Source organism: Mus caroli, unplaced genomic scaffold (assembly GCF_978045245.1).
Source record: "Mus caroli unplaced genomic scaffold, Mus_caroli_1 scaffold_4, whole genome shotgun sequence".
Lineage (NCBI taxonomy): Eukaryota > Metazoa > Chordata > Mammalia > Rodentia > Muridae > Mus > Mus caroli.
Genome location: NW_028227259.1, coordinates 36,886,380 through 36,908,576, shown reverse-complemented (window position 1 = coordinate 36,908,576; position 22,197 = coordinate 36,886,380). Strand labels below are relative to the sequence as shown.

Genomic DNA, 22,197 nt, shown 5'->3' with positions numbered 1-22,197 from the left:
AGTCAATAACTGCTAAATATTATTGTTTATGTTTTATCTGGGCTGTTCTGAACTCTAGTTGGCTAGCCCTGAGAGCTACATTTTCTTTCCTTTTTTTATTTTTTGTTTTTCAAGACAAGGTTTCTCTGTATAGCCCTGGCTGTCCTGGAACTCACTTTGTAGACCAGGCTGGTTTCGAACTCAAAAATCCACCTGCCTCTGCCTCCCAAGTGCTGGGATTAAGGTGGGCTATATTTTCTTGACACCTAACCCTTGGTGGCTTCTCTTTTTTTCTTTTTTTGTACTTTTTTTTCCCTTGTGGTCTTCCTCTGACCCTCAAGCCCAGAAAACTTAAACCCCACTTGTGTCTCTTTTGCCCAATTATTGGCTGTTGACATCTTTATTTACCAATCATAAATAACTTGGGGCCAAGGTATATGTAGAGATTCTCTCACCTCTGGGAAAGCCAGGTCTTGGGGGACCACACTTAACATTACAATAGATAATAAAAGACAACAAGTACATCCAGAATAGTGGGCTTTTTCAGTTCACTGAAAAGCCATTATCTCAAGGCAATCAGGAGGAGAGCAAAAGAAGATACCCTGGCCTTTCAGAACATACTCGTGCACATAAACAAACACATACACCGGGTAGTGGTGGTTCACGCCTTTAATCCCGGCACTTGGAAGGCAGAGGCAGAGGCAGAGGCAGGAGGATTTCTGAGTTCGAGGCCAGCCTAGTCTATACAGGACTATACAGAGAAACCCTGTCTTCAAAAACAAACAAACAAACAAACAAACACAACAACAAACACATACAACCTCTATGAAAAAGGAAGTCCCAAGGACACGTCCTTATAGTTTTTTTCAGTGCTGTTAAATTAGAAGCATTTTGATTCTCTGTCCATTTCCACATTTTATAAATTTAAGGAAGAAACTATGTGATATTTTTGAGAACAGATATTTTTTAATTTATAACTTTTATGAGTATGTGAGTTTTGCTTACATATATGAGTACCACATGTATGCCTGGTGCTCCCCAAAAAGGGTGTTGATCCCTGAACCTGCAGTTATAGACAGTTGTGATCAAGTCCTCAGCAAGGGCAGCCAGTGCTTCTAATCACTGAGTGATCTCTCTCAAGCCCACGCAAACAGACTTATGTGAAAAAGACAATGCAAGTAGTTTATCACTCAATCAATCAATCACAAGTGTTGATAGGTGCTGCTCCACCTGGATAAAACTTGTGCTGACAGTATTCTAAAGCATCACAGATGTAGCATTAAGGATCTGGGATGTCACTGGGCTTTGGTGGTGCACGCCTTTAATCCCAGCACTTGGGAGGCAGAGGCAGGCAGATTTCTGAGTTCGAGGCCAGCCTGGTCTACAAAGTGAGTTCCAGGACAGCCAGGGCTACATAGAGAAACCCTGTCTTGAAAAACCAAAAAAACAAAAACAAAAACAAACAAAACAAAACAAAACAAAAAGGATCTGGGATGTCATGGGTTTTATGTGTCACTAACTAGGAAGTCAGTTCTTAAAAAGGCACTTCTATTTGGAACTGTCTTACAAAACACTAAGTAGGTAACAGGTCAAATCAGGAACACAATGCTTTGTAAATCAATGCCTCTGCTTCTTTGGCAGAATCTATGGCAAATGTGACTTCATAAGATGCCAAAGTATGTAATCAAAATATGAGGAAAAAAAATGAGAATCGATCCATGAAATATGCAGCTCAGATTTTTTGCTTTTATTTGGAACACTTCTAAAATTGGGAAAAGATGGCACACTTAAGTTGTAATGAAAAGCAGAAGTGATGCCCACCTCACTTTCTGTCAGTCACCGGGCACAGGGAGCCTGCTGAAGGGCAGATGCTGGGTAGAAAGCACTCCCTGTGAGAACAGCTGCTATGCACCTCATGGAGCAAGTGCCTTCACAGGCTGTTCAATCTCAGGAGTGCTTCGGTGGACAGGCGGACTCTGCCTTTCTCCCTGAGTTACAAATGTAAAAGTGCTTATAAAAATATCTAATACCAGCTGGTATAGCAAGAACTCTAGCATCTTGGTTGTGCTAATATGACATATGCCATATGTCTTAATATATGACAGAAACATTTCAGTTTACAAACAGGAGAACCCAGACAGGTATAGTGGCACATGTAGTTAGAGGCAGAAGCTGACTATAGACTGAATTCCAGGATAGCCAGGGCTACACAGAGAAACCGTTTCAAAATCAAACAGGAAGGAAGGAAGGAAGGAAGGAAGGAAGGAAGGAAGGAAGGAAGGAAAAGAAGGAGAGGGAGGGAGGAAGGAAGGAAGGAAAAGAAGGAGAGGGAGGGAGGAAGGAAGGAAGGAAAAGAAGGAGAGGGAGGGAGGAAGGAAACCTGCAATTTTTGACCCAGAAGTCTCCTGTTTGCCAGTTATCTGCTGAAGAAAAGAGCTGCACCAAGAACTCAGAAGTCCTGCTGAGTTTTACTCAGGACAAGCACTGAGGCTCCATGGACAGGAGGAGGGCAAGGGGATGTAACATGAAGGGGCAACCTGTACCTATCCACGAGCTCCTTCACGCCCTCTTTGTCGGGAACCAGAGACTGGTCCTGATCTTCTGCCAGCGGGGTCCCTGCCTGGCGGTATATGCATCGGACCATGTAGCGTACTTCTGACCAATAGTTCTGCAGTTGTTGTGGTTCCCGTTCTGTCTCTGCTGAGATGTCTCTGTGACAACATAGGAACCAGCAGAATTAAGGGAGGTAGTCTACCTAACTTCCCACCAGGTACTCCTCAACCCCATACTCTGACCCCATATGACAAACAGAGCCCTTGCTTTCCATCCTTTGGTGCCTTGTTCCAGGCCAGGGGTACAGCCCTTTGCTATGAACTCCTAGCTTCTTCTTTCAACTCCTAATACCTTCCATCACAAGCTCATCTTCCATACTCATTTTTTATGCTCATCTTAGACTTACTTTTCTTTTCAAATTAATATTCTTTTTCTTGAGATAAAGTCTTGCTATAAGTCCCTGACTGCACTGGAACTTATAGGTAGACAGCTCTGCCTGTCAAGTGCTAAGATTACAACATGAAATAAGAGTTGACATTTATTTAAATTCTAAGAGTTCTCCCATTTTGCTCTTTAAATGGTCCAGCTTACTAGTGTTTAGTCTCTTAAGGGCAATATTTTTGTCTTTTTGTATAGTTTTTTTCCCTCATAATAGAAAAGTCATGTCCTACTCTTGGAGATATGTCAAACAGATATTTGTCAAAAGAACCCCATATCCCAGGCAAGCACAACATATTCTTACATATCCCATGATCCTAGCATTAAGTGGCACAACACAATACATACCTGCGTTCACTGCAGGCCTCACATGAACAGGCATCTGAGGGCGTGGTGCCTAGCCCTGATGAGGTCATGGTCTGTGTGCCTAGGGCCAGCCTCCCAGCACCACTGGTCTCAGGCTGGGAACCCCCAAGAGATGAGTGAAGGAGAAAATCTTGGCCCTGCTTTAAAAATAGAATACAACAGACCAATTATGTTTATGGCATCAACTGTCTACTGACTTCTTAAAAAATGCCTTTTAGAGGCAGATATGACTTTTATCTCAGCACTCAGGAGGCAGAGGCGGGTGGATCTTTCTGAATTTGAGACCAGCATGATCTACATAGAGAGTTCTAGGACAACCCGAACTACATAAAAAGATCCTGTCTTAAAACAAAACAAAACAAAACTGCCTACTAGAAAAATGTTACAACACAAACACTTAAATCTATATAGCAAACTTTTGGAGAAGCTGAAAAGGGACTATCAGGTGACAAGAGTCTACTACACAGCAGCACAGGCTGGCCCTGAACACGTTATGCAGCCTGCGTTTTCTTGCCTCAGTGTGCAGCACACTGGATAGGCAGGCAATAAACTCCAGGTTTATCTGAATCAATGCTGTTCTTACTTCCAGTGGTTTCTACCATCACATGACAACATCCAACAGATTTCATTCAAAGGAAGGAAAGAAGGGGAGAGGGGGAAAAAAAGAAAAGACAAACAATCTTGCCTTCCAGTGCCCTAAATAGCATGTGATAATCATTCTAGTAGGCACTTGTAAAGGTGTGATCCGACCACAACTTCCTGAAAAACAAAGGCAGTGGGCCCAGAACCTATACTGTCTGACCACGGACAAAAAGACTTGAGGTCACTCTAGGCAGACAAGTTAGGTTAAAGCACTGGAATACACTCATGTCTACAACAGAGCCAGCCTGCTCTGACAACATCCTAACTAAGAGTGAAACACTGAGGCATGGGGCAGGCTTCTTTAAGGGAAAGGATCAGACATGAGAAATGTTTCCTATAGCTCCTGTTCCCTATAGAATACACACACCCCTTTACACCACCCTAAGGCTACTGCTGTTCAAGAAGGCTAATGTGCTTCAAAGGTTTGGCAAATCGACACTAGTATCAGACTCCTGAAGTGGAAGAACTCAAGAACCCAAGAACTTCCTGCCCAAGAGATACAGCAGGGAACTGTACTGTCACTCCCACATGGGAGAAGGAGCTGTCATCAGCAAAGAACCCACACAAATAGGTGCTGAACAATGAGAAGATCCAGTTAGCATCCTAGACCAGAGGAAATAAGTACCTAGTGTTGGTCAGACATCAAGCCTACAAGTATTCCTGCTATTGTGACTCAGCTACATGTAACCTAGAGCAAGCACCTTTTAGCCAAAAAAGCCAGTCGGCTTGACAACCTAGACCCTAAATGTCTCCTTTCTGAGCCTCCTCCTCCACTGTGGAATAAAGAAGTATAAGGACATGAGACACAGCCTCTACTACTGTTATTCCTATCCTACTGTTATTCCTCTTCTACTGATGATTGGCATCACTCTTACCCAGAGATAAGCAGGCAAAGCTTTTTCTGGTGACAATCACCAGATTTTCTCAACAGCAGCAGATCAGTCAATTAATGTACAAGCTGACTATTCTCTCCCAGCTCGTGCCCACACCCATGCTCACCTCAAACTAGCACATTCCCAACCTGCCACTCAGTGTAACCTGTCACCTCTCACCGGGGGACTGCTAGGTCTCTACTGGCTTCCACTTGCCCTTATCCACTCTCAAATAGTAACCAGAGAGAGTTCATGGGCTCCCCTGCCTAAAATCTTCTGTTCATTTCTGTATCACTTTGGAATACATTCCTTGCTTCTTATCAAAGCCTTCCAACTTGTCTGGGACAAAGTTCTGCTTCTGTGTCACTGTACTTGTTCTTCTGTCTATAGTGCTCATCCGGCTAACCTTCTGCCTGGTTATGTTCTGTCCAAATTGGACACCATTTTTCAAAATATGACGATTATTTTCTATTCACTTGGCAATGTGAAATTTGCAATGACCAGCTTCCTGGCCTCTACAAAGATGGATGGTAAGCTTCCATCAGCATAGACTACTGCTTCTGCCACCCTATTTTACCCACAACGACAGATTGTACCTTCAAGCTGTAGACCCAAATAAACCTCTGACCTCAAGCTGTTTCCATCAGGTACTTTATTAGAGCGATGAAGCAGGATCATTTATATGATATACCTGACTCTGATTTATAGGTTCAGAGCTAGTTTGTGGAAGGAATGTGGAAGAGTTTGGAGGTTTGGGCTAGATAAGCCTTCAAATGCATTCTCATGCAGTGTAGACATTCAAACTGCCAAAAAAGGAGAACAGCAAAGACCAAAAGGAACAAGTGAGATAAGCAGAACCTACTTCTTCTTGGGACAATGTCAGGTTTAAGTGATGCTAAAAAACAAAACAAAAAAACCATAAAAAACCCACTATTAGTGTCTCTCAGGTCAATCTTGAAGGTAAGAATGTAAGTAAGTTCTTAGCTACTGTTCCAGCACCCTGCTTTCCTGCTTGCCACCATGCTCATCATGAACCAACACTCTGAAACTGCTATGTCAAGAGCAAAACAAATTCAATAAAACAAATTCTGAAACAGCAAAACTGCACCTTGGCAAGAAAAGAGCAAAACCAAGCCATCAGCTGACCTAATGCTTCATGAGTAAGGTCAAGCCTATCATTTTCTACCAGCTGAGAAAGTTCTTTCCCTTCAGAATCAGATAACTTCCCCGCGAGCGAAACTTCACGGTAAATTTAAACATTTAATTTACACAATAAATGAAAAGACAAAAGAGATTTATGTGTCCCTCCTCTATTTTAAACCACATATAGCATTCTCAAAGTGACTGATTAATAGACAGACAGACAGACAGACAGACAGAAAGAAAGAAAGAATGAACTTTAGGGCTCACATTAAAGATTATGAATTCTGACAAAAGGCTTAATCAGTGAAGTGCTTGCTATATAAGCCTCAGATCCTGAGTTCTATTGCAAGCATACAATGCGCCCACAACATAAAAAGCCAAGAGCAGTGGTACATGCTGGTAATCTTACTACTGGAGATGAAGAGACAGAGTACACTAGGGTGCACTGATCAATCAATCAATCAATGTAGCCAAATGAGTGAGCTTCAGATTCCATGAGAGGCCCTGAGGTTTTGAGTAAATTATTATGTGAAATATTCAGAACAACACTGCCATAGAGCATACATTAAAAAAAAGTTCTACAAAGTGAATTCCAGGACAGCCAGGGATATACAGAGAAACCCTGTCACGAAAAAAACAAAAACAAAACAAAACAAAACAAAAAAAAGTTCTCAAAAAATAAGGTGAAAAGCAACTAGAAAAAACCAACAATGTCAATCTATGACCTCCACATGCGTGGATGTATATATACACACACAAAAGCCTAAGGAAAACCTTCATATTAATCATATCCTTAATTTGTGCCTACCTCTTTAGTCTCTGTCCCTTTTATTTTACCATTTTTACACTTTTACTACAGTATGAGGTATAAAATTCAAACGTATTTTTAAGCTTACTCCAAGAGTGTTCACTACTGTACTTCAGGTTTTTTTCCCCACTAACTTACCCTTTTTTGTTTCTTTCCTATATATACAATGCCAAAAAGCCAATGTATCTCCACTCTCTGGTATAGACACCTCAAATATTTTAGTAAAGGTATCCAATCATTACAAACAACAGCACACAGTGGTTAAGGGCACAGGCTCTGAAACCAAAATACGGTGGTTTGAAACCTGATGATGCCTCGTCTGTTTGATCTGTTTGATCTGTCTGGCCTAATTTTTTTCAAACAGCACTGGCTGAGGCTGTGCCTTCAGACCGTACAGACAACCAGTCAGCTACAATGCATTCATTTTTTTCAAGACATCCTTGGAGTGTTTAAAACAGCTAGTGCTGGTGGTAAGGCTAGTCCAGCTATCTGGCTGACAATCCTTTTGCTCAAGGTAGGTAGGGCAGTATGGAAGAGTCCAGCAGCTGAGTGTAGGAAGTCAAGCATGTATCAAGTTTGCTTACAGTCTGGGAGTGATGGCATATGCCTTTAATTCAGCACTCAAGAGACAGAGAAAGGGGGATCTCAGAGTTAAGAGGCCAGCCTGGGGGCTGGTGAGATGGCTCAGAGGTTAAGAGTGCCAACTGCTCTTCCAAAGGTCCTGAGTTCAAATCCCAGCAACCACATGGTGGCTCACAACCATCTGAAATGAAATCTGATGCCCTCTTCTGGAGTGTCTGAAGACATATAATAAATAAATAAATAAATAAATAAATAAATAAATAAAAAGAGGCCAGCCTGTTCTATATATATATAATGAGTTCCAAGATAGCCAGAACTAGAACTACATAGAAAGATCCTGTCTCAAACAGACACACACACACACTAAGGTTGCTTACAAATACAATTTTATTTTATTATTCATGTATTTATTTTATTATTTTGAGGTGGAATTTTACTATGTAACTGTGGTTGGCTTAGAACTACTATTTAGACCAGGATGGCCTTAAACTCAGAGTGCTGTCTGCTTCTTCCTCTCAAGCACTGGCTGCCATCATACCAAGCTACAAATACAGTTTTAAAGAGTTTATTAGTAGTAGTAACAATGATTTAAAAAAAATTTAGGGAGAATACATGTTTAAGGATTTTTATTGAAGGGAGAGAGAGGAGAACTCTTACTCACTGAATCATCTTGTAGTCTGATGAAGGCTAGGGCACTTAAAACCAATGAAAAGGCCACTGCAGTATTTTTTCATGCACTTTGATCAAAAGATGAACCAGCATACAGAAGACAACTTAGAAAAAGAACTACAAAAGATGTAAACTTTGCCACTCTAATCACTCAATTATTTTTGCTTATGAAAATATAATACTAGATTTTACAGGCAATCAAGCTGGGTTGTTTTTTTTTTTGGTTTTTTTTTTTTTTTTTTTTTTTTTGGTTTTTCGAGACAGGATTTCTCTGTATAGCCCTGGCTGTCCTGGAACTCACTTTCTAGACCAGGCTGGCTTCGAACTCAGAAATCTGCCTGCCTCTGCCTCCCAAGTGCTGGGATTAAAGACGTGAGCCACCACGCCCAGCCATTCAAGCTGGTTTTATAAATACTTTATACCGCAGGAACTCCTTCCATCCATCTACAGAGAAAAGCATTTGTAACTGTGATCCAAAAGAATAATCTTTAACAGCAAAATTTGGAAGCTCAAACGTATTATATTTATACAGGTGATTAGCACACAGCAACAAACCTCAATTACAATGAATGAATACTATATGGTTATAAATTTTAAACATTAAAAAAAAAAATCAAACTACAGTGTCTAGATTTCCATGCTTCAGTGCTATTACTAACAGAGGCCAGAAGGTGATCAACAGCTCAGAAGGAAAGCAATCCTAAGAATCAGAGCCACAACAGGACCTAAGCTAAGGAGCAGCACTTGGTTTCTCTGTGCTAAGAGTCAACACCAAACACATCCACAACCACAGGAAGCAACCAGTCCTAACTCACCAGTAAGAACAAACTTAGAAAATCCAAATAAGCTCACCCACACTTCCTCTTTCCTTCCTTCCCTCCTTCCCTCCCTTCCTTCCTTCCTTTTATGAGACAAGGCCTTACTATGTGGCTCTAGTTAGACTGTACTTCACTATATAGACCAGGGTGGTCTTCAACTCAGATAGAGCTACTAGGCTTTGTCTCAAGAGTGATGGTCTTAAAGGTATATACTACTAACACCCCAAAAGTCTACCTTTCTATTGAGTGCACAACAAGAAAACCTAAAAAACACTACCCAGAAATAGAAGAAAGAATATAGAAAGGAGGGGAGGAGAGAAGAGGGAAGAAAAGTTACAAATAGCATGAAAAGTCACCCTTAAGGAAGAAGGTGCCTCCATGAGGCTCCCACACAATGAAGAAGAGAATGTATAAGTAACTTCAACAGGCTCAGTCAGTATACATCCTGAAACCTTGTAGAACAAAACTGGAAACATTTATTGAAAAAAAGAGAAAAGGGCAAAAATACATAGAGAGTAAGAGATTTTAAGTGATCTCACCCAGAAATTGGTAGATTAAGCACGCATACACAAATCACGAGTGGAAAAAGGTTTGGCTCACAGTTCAGAAACAGCTGTAGTAATGGATATACACAGAGCCTTCTACCCAGGTCAAACACATATGCAACATTTATGAAACTCAACCATGAGTCAGAATTAGCAAATTCTGCTAACAGAATGCAGAATGACTAATATATACTATAATTTCTAACCATACAGCATCATAATAAAATCAACACAGTAAGAGAAGAGCAGGAAGCTCAGCTGGCCAATACCCAGGCTGGAGACAGCAATAATAGACAGCACACTTTAAAATATCTAAGATGGCTGCATCTGTGAGATGACTCAGTGAGTAAAAGCACTTCTTGCCAAGCCTGACAACCTGAGTTCAATAGTTGGAATCCATATGGCAAATCAACTCCTATAAGTTGTTCACGGACCATGGCATGAATCCAACAGATACACACATACTTACAAAAAAAAAAAATGTAGTAAAGAAAAAAATATGTTAAAGTTGCCTTTTGAGCACATGCCTTTAATCCCAGCACTTGGGAGACAGAGACAAGAAGATCTCTAAGTTCAAGGATAACCTGGTCTACAGAGTAAGTTCCATGACAGTTAGAACTACAAAGAAAAATGCTGTGTAAGTAAGTAAGTACGTATGTACGTATGTACATACATACATACATACATACGTACATACATACATACGTACATATGTCTTTTAGCTTTCTGGGCTCAATATACACAAAACATGAATGAGGCTGGAAATGAGTGGCTACAGAAGAAATGCTATCTGGAGTGTGCTAGCTATTCATGATTGTCAACTTGACTGCATCTCCAACCAACTAAAACACAAACTGCTGGGCATTCCTATGAGGAACTTTCTTAATTAGATTACTTGAAGGAGGAAGACCTACCTTAAATATCTTGCCTGTACTCTCAATGGTTCAGTCAGTATACATCCTGAAACCATGTAAACAAAACTGGAAACATTGATCTTTTAAAAAAAAGAAAAGGACAAAAATACATAGAGAATAAGAGTGATCTGTTCCTATACCAGTAATAGAACCAATTTATTCAAGACTCCAGCACTAACGGAAAGTCTCCAGGAATTCTTTAGGACTACAGCAACAAACTGAGACTGTGGAGATATTCAGCCTGTGGACAGAACAACTACTGAACTTCTCAGCCTCTCCAGTGTGAGGCAAGGTATTGTTTGGTACCCCTAGAATGAGTAAATATATGTATTCAGCCTCCCAAAGTCACTAATGGGCAACAGCATCAGACACATGCTCTTTAATCACTGCCTGGCATTTGACCAAACAGAATGGGGGGAACATAAGCAAGAACAATGCTTTAGGAAGAAATGGAAACATCAGTTCCACATAAATTCTCCCCAAAACAGAGACAACTCATTTCATGAGCTCTAAAGGACACTATAATTCAAGAGGGCTCAAAAAAAGATATCCTCCCTTGTTGTGGATTGCTGTTTGTATTTTCTGCTCCCTCACCCTCTTGTGGGAGCAGAAAATACAAACAGCAATCCACAACACTCCCTGACCACAGATGCCAGTCCAGGGCAGCAACATGGAGAAAGGACATCCAGGTAGACTTGTATAAAAACATGGCACTTTTCCCAAAGCAATCCAAATATGGAAACAACCCAAAGGCCTACGAATACACATGCATGTGTACACACACACACATACACCAAACAATTTTAAAAGGAGAAAAATACATATAGAATGGGGGAGGGCGAATATAAAAAGGGGTACCGGCACAGGTGGATTGGAGAGGGCTCACGAGGCTTCATCTATCCCTGAAGAGCTACTTTTTTTGTTTGTTTGTTTTTTGTTTTTTGCTTTTGAGACAGGGTTTCTCTGTGTAGCCCTGACTGTCCTGGAACTCACTTTGTAGACCAGGCTGGCCTCAAACTCAGAAATCCGCCTGCCTCTGCCTCCTGAGTGCTGGGATTAAAGGCATGCGCCACCACGTCCGGCTGAAGAGCTACTTTTTTTTTTCTTTTAAGATTTATTTATTATATGTAAATACACTGTAGTTGTCTTCAGACCCACCAGAAGAGGGCATCAGATCTTGTTATGGATGGTTGTGAGCCACCATGTGGTTGCTGGGATTTGAACTCGGGACTTTCAGAAGAGCAGTCTTCGCTCTTAACAACTGAGCCATCTCGCTAGCCCCCTGAAGAGCTACTTTTAATGGTTTCTGGGATGGGGATCATTTTCTTCACTGGAAAAGCCTCTGTGAAGTAACCTAGGCTCCAATAAATAAGCCCCACTTCCAACACTCATGCCAATAACCCTAATTAAACCCCTGGTTCATAGAAAGAAGAAAAAAAAAAACCTACAAAAGTGGGAGGGCACTTGTGAAGGATTTTGGAGCAAGAGGGAAAGAATAAAGGAAGGTTACTAGAGGGAGGGGAAATGATCAAAATTTAATATATACTTATATGAAACTGAAAGAAAAAATCTGTGAAGAAAATTTCAGACTAATTATGCTCTGAATCTTTGGTAAATAGATTACAGGAGCTTTTCTTCATTCCTTTGCTTATTCATTTAATTACTATTTAATGCAAATGAGTACCAGATATGTAAGGTTAACTGTTCTTTGTTAAAACATACACAAAAATAACTGTGCTCGCGGAGTTTATACTACAGTATAAAAGACACATTGTGTAAGTGAAGAATTCAGTCAGAGATAGAGCTAGGGATGAGAGACAAAGCAGGAAACAGGGCTTGTGAAAAGGGGCTGAGAGAAACACTAACTTCTAGTCTGATCAGCACTGAAACCCCAGACTTAGTTAATAAAACTTTGCCACCAACACTGGCATTGAAGCTGGGGTTGTCTTCAGCCAGCTGAATGGCCAATGACGAAGAGTACTAGGCCTTGGAGGTGGAGAGCCATCCATACTACAGCCAAATCCTTCTCAAAACTCCACTGGGACTAATCTGAAAGCAGAGGACAGGAATTGTTGCCTGTTACTGGCCACAAGAAGCAAGAGATCAGAAGAAAAGTCACTCAGAAAACAACTTGCATTCAGCAGCCAAAAGGAAAGATATAATAAAATAATATAAATAAATAAAATAATAAAAACGAAGAAAAGTGCCTTGAATATGGAAATAGTTGAAAAAGCCATCTCATAGAATACCAATAAGGAGATAAGAAAGCCTAATGGGAACAGTGGCCACTAAGACTTAAGCTATGTCAAAGATTAGATCAAGCCTAATAGTCTCCAGTAAGGGAAGGCCTGGAATCAAGGGATACGGAAGGTCAGGCTTCCAAAGTGTGCTACAGAAATAATTTTCAGATATTTACCAGTACACAGGATTGTCTAGAACTAAATACATGAATGTCTTACTAGCTTTTCAGGAAACTTTATCACTAAAGAAACCCTGAGGTCAGATGGAAAAGCCAGAATGTAACAAACTAGTGGCCAAGTTGCTGACTGTGCAGATAAGGAAGCAGATATTCTCCACCTACTGCTGGTGTGGCCAGCAAAGGCCAGGAGAGACATCCCTGTTGGCACGGGTCAAAAGATAGTGTGAAAGGAAGCATTCTGATGACAGACGGAAATCCTTTCATTGCCAGTTAGCCCACCACCCACAAGAGAGTAGCAAGAAGCCCACAGAAGCTGCAGCCACTCACCGGCTGGTCAAGACCGCTGTGCCTCTCTTCCTTCTCCACAGTCCTCCGGCAGTCTGGGCATACCCACAGCGGCAGGTGCAGCACGCTGTTGCCCTTGGGAGCCATGGAAAGGGCCAATTTGCTCGCAGTCTTAACTCCACTCTCTAAAAATGAAGAGTCTTTTCGTTCACTTCTGCATAGAAGACAATAATCCCCAGCGGGGTAGGGTGGTGTCCTATGATTCATGCCAAAACTAAAAGGAGTCTGGAATAGAAAAAAAATTCTATGTTCAAAACCTGAGCCAGGAAGCCAAGATTGTTAAAATATATATATATATATATATATATATATATATAATACATATGTATATTTATATAGAAAAATAGTAACTAGAAAACATATTAAGCTGAACCTCATACTCTAGAAACTGGATATTTTAAATAAAATAAGAATATCATAAAGAAGCACTTCCCCCTTCACCTAGACTTTTGTATTACTTTGGCCAGGAAAACTCATCAGCATGGATCTTCAGATCTCAACTAAGCATGAAACATCATACCAGATGCATCTGCACACAAGGTCTTGCACCAAGGCAGCAGTATCTCTGAAGAGGGCCATCCATGGCCTAAACTCCAGAAAACAATCTCTTGGGTATGGCAGCTGCATACCCAAGACCCAAATTCCCAGGCATAATGCTGAATTCACTGCCTAATTTCAACAGCTGCTTTTTCAAAACTATGGGGTAAATGTGGGAATAGAGGAAGCCTAAGGTAAAAAATCCTTTGGAATACACAAAAAAGCTAAGGGTCTGAGGTTTGGAAACAGACTTACAGTACCAAGACCACCAAGCAGGGAACAAGACTTTAATTCAAAGCAGATAGCTAAAATGAGTTCTCCTATAGCATTACTGTCCACTCAGACCTTGCAAAAGCTGGCTGGCACCAAGCACTCAGCAAAGGAAGACAGCAGACCCCTCTTTAGCCTCTCCTATCACAGCCATCAGATGAAAAGAAGACCATCTCATTCTTCTCTAGTGTTCAGCTGTCTTTGCCAAGCCAGCTCCTCAGATCTTCCCTTACTCGCATGTCTCTTCTTAAGACTATCATCAACATTCAACCAGACTGTGAATGCACACTAACACACACAACTGACCCACAACCACCAGAGCTACCAAGTGGGCTACACAGAGGCACTGGGGCTAAAATCTGAGGCTGAATAAATAATTAATGAGTGAAGGAAAGTCTTTCACATTTACATGCTCTGATAATAGCTGAAACAGTATGAACCCATTATACCCATAACACTATCTCAGTGTGTGACAGGGTGAGGAGAGTCCCCAGTATAGCCTATGAACTCCCCTGCCCAGATCCCCACCAAAGAATAAACAAACAAAACAGTACAAGAGTGTCCTTTTCCATACAAAGAGCCCTGGGATGTCAACATCATGAGAATTTTAAAAATCGCCTCACTTAAGCCCATCTTTTTCTTGTCACAGACAGAATAACCATAACTGTCAGATCAGTGGTCACAGGCTATACATGCACATGCTGGGCACAAGTGTATCAAAAGCCAGGCCAGAAATGTAATATAACATCCAAAACTGACAAAAGACAGCCACTCATTCACCACCAAATACATGGGTCCAAAAGTACTTTAAGATTTCAGCTTTTCCACTGGTGTTCCAACTGTCTAAATTGATCAGGGACCACGAACAGAAACTCGTGCTTCACCGAAGAAAAATATCTTAAACATCGAAAAATTTAAATATTATGAAAAAACATTGCAAAATATAAAATAAATAAAAAAAGGAAAGGAAACTTTGAACCTTATGTACCGAGCAAATGCCAGGTATAGCAAACAGTGCTAGTCCTAGATTACTTGATTTAAAACAACAAAAAAATATAAAAAAATAGTAAAATATAAAAACAAATTAATGTTTTATAGACCCTGGGAAAAGAATTTTCAGCAAAGTACAAAAATTTAAAGCATTCCTTTCTTTAATTTTGTAATTCTTTACTGTGGAATAGCTTGGGACATCAGTTCTGTTTTAAGGAGCAGAACTGATGACTGAGCAAGGAAACGTAATTTGGATTATAAAATTCTTGCTTTAATAAAAATTCCTTAAACAGTAAAAAAAAAAAAGATTTCAGCTTTATTCAGATTCCAGGATATTTAAATATATATTAAAATAATTTTGGGGTGGGTCCAAAATTTATTACTATGAAAATTTTCTGTTTCAGATGAACCTTACACAGACAGAAGCCAGGGTCACTCCATCCATATTTTAAGTGCACTGTGACTGCAACCATTCCATGGGATTTAGTGATGAAACTTTGTCAATCAGTCTCATGTTGATACTGGTTTGGACTTGGTAGTATTTCAAGACTTTTTGGATCAGAGATGCTCTCAACCTGCACTCACTAGGAGCCTACCATGTGCCTAGGCACCAGGGCACAGTAGTAAATTTTTACTTATTCACTGTCTGGAAGAGCTAATATCCTTATTAAAGCAAAACCACAGATTATTAGAGCTTAGACTACTAGCTGCAATACTAACACTCTGAGACTAAGGCAGAAATGCTCTCGGCCAGCCTGGGCTAGATCCTTTCTTAAAAACAAATGAACAAAAAAAAAAAAAAAAAAAAAGATGTTAGTAAAAAATATATCTTAGGAGCAACTGGCAGAGTGCTGGTGCTGGAAGAATGCTCCTTCATTCAGGCTACAATGAAGGCCTCTGTCAGGAAATACTTGCAGAGATGTCACCTGCACTTAACTAGGAGAACAAGCACAAAGAGAACAGGAGCTGAAGAAAGAAGAGCTGGGGAGAGCACCAGCCCCAGGCTGTAGGAAAGCTATTAAGAGAGCTGATGAGCCAGAAGTGAGGCCTTAGACAAGATGGGTCAGGAACAGCTCTAAAAAAGACACATCTATACAGAAATCTCTACTCTGGGCCATCTTTTAGGAGAGACAAGAATAAAATGCAAATAACAGAGGCCCTGTTCTTCTAAAAGGCATTGAATAGGTAAGCTCAGAGCCACAGGCTGGAAGTACTTAGCCTTTGTTTTTGTTTTTTGGGTTTTTTTCCCCCAAGACAGGGTTTCTCTGTGTAGCACTGGCTGTCCTGGAACTCACTCTGTAGACCAGGCTGGCCTCGAACTCAGAAATCAGCCTGCCTCTGCCTCCCAAGTGCTGGGATTAAAGGTATGTGCCACCATTGCCCAGATTTTGTTTTGGAGATGGTATCTTTCTGTATTACTCAAACTGGCCTCAAAATCCTGGGCTCTGTCAACCCCCTACCTCAGTCCCCCAAGTAGCTGAGACTACAGGTTTGAACTACCAAGAGTGAAATGTAGAAAAAAAACAAAGCAGAGACCCAAAGGAAACTCTTTGTAAACCTGAAAGAGAAGCAAAGCGTGCTGAAAGAGCACACACATCTGAATATGCCTATGCTAGCACAACACAGGCAAGGATCTAAAGCTTCTGTAGCAGGTGGGCACAGTCAGAAAGGACACGTCACTCAGTTTCTAGTTCTCACACAAGAGAAGACATGACCCAGTATCCATCTTAAAAAGAAATCTTACTGTACGAAAATAAACTCTATGGACAATGACATAGACATGTTGCTACAGGAAATTCTAAGTGAAGAAGAGGTAGCTTATACTTGTAGGAACAATAGAGAAGAGCAAGGTGGGACTCACAGGGGCCTCAAGGATAAATGACTAAATACCATAGGATAATCTCAAGAAACAGGGAAGTTAGGGCAGGGGAAAGAACCAAAGGTCAACTTGAATGTTGTTCTCATGAGCTCTAACATCTAATATAAAGTTTGTATTCCCGAGAAAGACTCTGGAAGATGGAGTGCAGTTGCATATATTATTGGGCACCATGAGTACAAATGATTAGAAAGTCACAGAACTAAGGACTAAGGAGATGGCTCAAATGTATAAGCACTTGTTATCCAAGCACAGAGACCAGAATATGGAAAACTACATTCTCCACTTTGCTAAGGTAGAAACTTAGGTCATTAAAGCTCGTCCTCTTATATAATGCAGGTTGTTAGTCATATATATTTCCATCGGTGCTCTAATTTAGCCACACTTAACCAATTTTGATGTGTTTTTAACTCTCCTTTAGTTTAAAATAATTTTTAAATTCCACCTTTTGTGTTTGCTTTCATTTTTCCTGGATAGGATCTTTCTATGCAGACCAAATGTCGCGTCTGACTTCTTCTTTAACACACGCTCTGTTAGAAGTATGGCCAGTTTCTTAATTTGGGGCTCTGTATGTATCTGTTACTGAGTTCTAATATAATTTGGCTATCATCAGAAAAGAGCCTAAAGTGTACATTTCTGGTTGTGTCACGTGAGGCAGACTCATGTGATGTCTTGCTGAAGTAGACTCATGTGATCTTTTGATGAAGCAGGACTCTTCTCCAGGGCACGTAATGTTTGGAAAGAGTGTAAGTAGGGCTCAACAGACAGTGATGGCACACCTGCATTGTTTGTTGCTGATGTTCACTTCCTTGAGAGACATGACAGAGAACTTCTCCCGGTATTCCTACTGGTTTTGGTCATTCCCAATGACGTGTGCCAATTCTGTGGAGGTCTGGCTGTTTCTGCTGGATCTTGCCACTAGTGCTGATTAATTAGTGTTTAGTGACACTTTGAACTGAACTGTTGGTATCCTGACAATAGAGATTGGAATAGCCCCAAAGAACTACTTCTAAACAAGTCCACATCCCCTTGTCCTATTTACCAACTTTTCTCCCCTACCTTTGGATGGGTGAATTGAAAGGGGAATTGAAGGGTTTGAGAATCCTTATTAAAGTAGGTTTGAATAATCTAAGCCTCTAAGAGCCTTATAATTACTTAATGTAATTTTAAATCTTCTACACATAACTAATCAGTTTTTCAGCAATATAGAACATAATTCATATTTGTGGATGTTCACTTCCCAAATGAGAGTGGCAAACTATGAAGGCTTGGGAAAGGCTACATCAACATATGTACCCCATCCATACTAATCCTCTGATCTCTTCCCCCACTTCACCTCCAAATGCATAAGGCCAGCTTACACTGCATATAAACCTAACAGCTACTACTTCGAATCCCTTCTATGACTCTTGTTTTCTAAAATAGATGAGTCCTCAGCAAGGCATCATGCAAGACATATGAGGCCCTCAGATGGTTGGAATACCCCTTATAACAGTTAATTACCTGGTTAAAATTGACAGTTCCATATTCCTATTCCATTCAGAACTATGGTTTTCACTTTGCTTAAAAGGAATTTTTTTAACTTTTATTTATACACGCATGAATGGACCACATCACATCATAGCATGTGTGTTGAGGCCAGAGGATGTTCTACAGGAGTCAATTCTCATCTTTGCAGCTTAGCTAGCCCCTTTACCTGACTAGTCCTTTTGCTGGCCCTTGCATTATTAGTACTTAGCATCTCCCACTCTGAACACCAATCTCACCTCCTTTACCAAATACAATGGACAATTCGCTATATCCCACTGTGCTTTCTTTTCTCCTCTAAGTTTTGCTCCTCACTCTTAATACTGCTTCCAGTAGCTAATTACTACAACTTTATATAGAAACATTCATCATAATACAAAGTATCCTTTGCCTGTCTATCTTCTTACTGGACATTCAGTTGTTTTTAGAACTGTAAAGTACCCAATACCCACTGAAGGGGCTAAAATGTACAGCAATATCAGAATGCATAGTCTTGCCTTCCAGCTTGCCTTACTTTATGCCTGCCTGCCTGCCTGCCTGCCTGAACCTTTTTCACTTCTTTCCCAGAACTCAAACACAAGTAGTTTCTGTGAGCAAGAGGCACTAGGAAATAATTACTAAACAGAAACTGAATCCTCCCATACTTACCTACCAAAAGAAATCTGGTAACAGAATCAAGAATTTATCTACAAAATTAGTTTAAAAACTTAAAAAGTTTTATTACAGATCATTTCTGCAATTTTATAGAATACACAGCAATTTATAGATTTCAAGGTTGTTCTGGAAACTCAATATAATTTACTTAAGAACTGATTATTGATGTAAAATGTATTATTTTAGCACCCCTTTTTCTTTTTGTGTTGTTTTATTTTTCAGACAGTGTCTCACAGAGCTCAGGTTAGCTTTTAACACTTGACCCTCCTCTGACTCCTAAATACTGGGATAATAGGCACATGCCTCATCCCTGGTCTCCCTCTCTCCCTCTCTTTTGAAGTACTAGTAATCAAACCCAGGACCTACCTGACACATTAGCTGAGCAAATGCTCAACCCTCTTTCTTTCCTTTATTCCTTCCTTCCTCGCCCCATCCTTTCCTCAATGTATCCCTGGCTGTCCTGGAACTATGTAGTTCACAGAAATCAACGTAGCTCTACCTCCCCAATGCTGGGATTAAATGCACTAATCCCCTTTTAAAGTAAGGTCTCATTAAGTTGTCCTGGCTGGCTCAAAGTTGTGGTCCTCCTGTCTTACCCTTCCAAGTAGCTAGGATTTATATAGCTTGCATAGCCAGAATGAGTACTAAAAAAGTTTCTATGCATGTAATTGTTAACTGCTTCATTTGAAGTCTATTACTGTTTGAACTGATTGAATGTATCCAGAAGAAAATCATCTCAGTATCCTTGGTACAGGTCTAGTACCTCTCTCTACTCTTATCATCTGATAGCACAGCAAACATCTGAAAATATTTCAGGTCTCTGCTGCCTGGAAAACCTGCAAGTTGCAAGTCACCCATGGGCACTACTTTCATTACTGTGCTCTCCTGGTCAGAAGGACATCCACACCACAGGCTAATCCATGCCCTCTGAAAACGGTGACCACAGACAGAACTTAGTTGTTGAAGAACTTCATGGTCCATAGATTCAAAATGCAAGAAGATCTGGGAACCTTCATGTAGTGGCTATTCCTGGTTGTCAACTTGACTATATCTGGAATGAACTACAATCCAGAATTGGAAGGCTCACCAGTGACCCTAATCTGGAGGCTGGGAAATAGAAGTTTCTGACCTGGATCTTGGTATGGAGATCTTGAGAGGCCTAGTGGCTATGGACTCCAGAAGATTAAGACAGAGGATCTCCGAGTTCAAGGTCATCTGGGATTAAAGGTGTGGCACACATTTTTAATCTGGGTTACACCTTCTGCTGGAGACCATATAAGGACATTGGAAGAAAGAGGGCTCCCTCTCTATCTCCTTTGCCTGCTTGCCATGTGGGACTGAGCAACTGTTAGATCCTTGGACTTCCACTCACAGCTGCTACTGACCATTGTTGGGAGTTGGACTGCAGACTGTAAGTCATCAATAAATTCCTTTTCTATATAGAGACTATCCATAAGTTCTGTGGCTCTAGAGAACCCTGACTAATACACTTCATCACAGGGAACAAGTAACAACTGAGGCTCTAAGTATGAAGGAGTACCTGGGAAGGAAGGCAGTGGATTAAGTAGACTGGGAGTACACACAGCACATACACTTAAAAGAGAACAGAAGCGTGAGTGCATTGTAGACTGCTAAAGGGCATGTAAAGGGTTAACATTCTGTTAGGGAAACTATTTGGCACTGTGTTTCCCAGAGTCCCAGCCCACTCATCTTCTTTTACCAGCTTTTCTCTGGCTACTACCAACCAAACTACCTCCTCACCAGGGTATGTGTCAGTCACATCCCCATCATCACCCAGGGACTCTTTTTTCCCCCCACACGTTTAAAAGGCATAAGTTTTCCCTTCTTTCCTTTAGGGCACAAACATGCTGTTCCTATCTCATCCTCCTCTTTTTAAAAAAGATTTATTTTTTTAAAAAGATTTATTTGTATTAGTTTAAATATGTATTGTGCGGTGGCATGTGCATGTACAGATGCTCAAAGAGGCCAGAGGCATCTGATAACTCTGGAGCTGGTTGCAGGTTTGATGTGATTGATCTGACATGGGTATCGACTTGGCTCCTCTTAACTGCTGAGCCATCTCTTCAGGCCCCTTATCCTCATCTTGACTGCATTTTCATCCACCTCTTACTACCTGTTAACAAAGTTATCCAGAGATGTCCACCCCACCTCCAAAAGAAACCACAGAAATGAAGCCACTCAATCTCTTCTATAAACACACACACACACACACACACACACATCACTAAAAACCTACTGAAACATGCAAAGTGGCACAACCATTTGAGAAGACAGTTTTGAAATGTCTTACAAAATAAACCAAACCCTAACCACTAGATCCAACAACTATGTTCTTTAATACTTATCAAATAAACTGAAAGTTTACATATACATGAAAACCTATGAACATCTGTGTGCGTGTGTGTGTGTGTGTGTGTGTGTGTGTGTGTGTGTGAGAGAGAGAGAGAGAGAGAGGTGGTACTTTGCCTGTCCCACGTACATTTGCCTCCATTCACATATATTTACAACAGCTTTCATAACTGCTAAAATCTGAAGCAATCAAAATGTAATTCTGCAGGTAAATGAGCACAAAATTGGGTCCACACAAGAAGAAATGAGCTATCAAGTCGTGAATTGTAAATATATATTACTAAGCTAAAAACAAAAACAATCTGAAAAGGCTGCATGCTACAAAATCCCAACTACAGGACAGGTGAGTGGGTGCCAGGGGCTCTGGGGAGGGAAGAGACTGGCTTCCTACTTTCTACTCACTTTGCAAGAGCCTAAAAATAGTCTATCAAAACAATGCTTCTAGGCGGGCGGTGGTGGCGCACGCCTTTCATCCCAGCACTTGGGAGGCAGAGGCAGGCAGATTTCTTGAGTTCGAGGCCAGCCTGGTCTACAGAGTGAGTTCCAGGACAGCCAGGACTACACAGAGAAACCCTGTCTCCAACCCCCCCCCCCACACACACACACACACAAAAACCAAAAACCAAAAAAACCAATGCTTCTCTCTTCTGAACTCCTTGGACAACTGTATTCATTGTACACATATCGACACGTAATGAAAAACTAAAATCAGGACTGGAAAGATGGTTTAGCAATTAAAGAGCTTTTATAGAGAACCCAGGTTCAAGTCTCGACACCACATGATGTCTCACAATCATATATAACTCCAGTCTCAGGGAATCAAGAGCCTTCTGGCTTCTGTGGGCACCAGGCATGCATGTGGTACACAGGCATACATGCT

The 22,197-nt window shown here is 40.8% G+C and overlaps 1 protein-coding gene across 6 annotated transcripts in view; it reads right to left on the bottom strand.

The window, feature by feature from the left end:
- Fam193a (family with sequence similarity 193 member A) overlaps nucleotides 1-22,197 on the bottom strand; it is a 124,973-nt gene that overhangs the window by 68,904 nt on the left and 33,872 nt on the right. For 3 of the 6 annotated variants that reach the window (XM_085836622.1, XM_085836619.1, XM_021162177.2), the window contains exons 2-4: nucleotides 13,076-13,318; nucleotides 3,319-3,476; nucleotides 2,523-2,690 (exon numbers count right to left, since the gene is read on the bottom strand). In XM_085836622.1, coding sequence (XP_085692748.1) covers nucleotides 2,523-2,690; nucleotides 3,319-3,476; nucleotides 13,076-13,300 — 551 coding nt within the window. In that variant the 5' untranslated portion in view covers nucleotides 13,301-13,318. The remainder of the gene's footprint in view (nucleotides 1-2,522; nucleotides 2,691-3,318; nucleotides 3,477-13,075; nucleotides 13,319-22,197) is intronic. The other 3 variants (XM_085836620.1, XM_021162179.3, XM_085836621.1) reach the window with 2 other exon arrangements.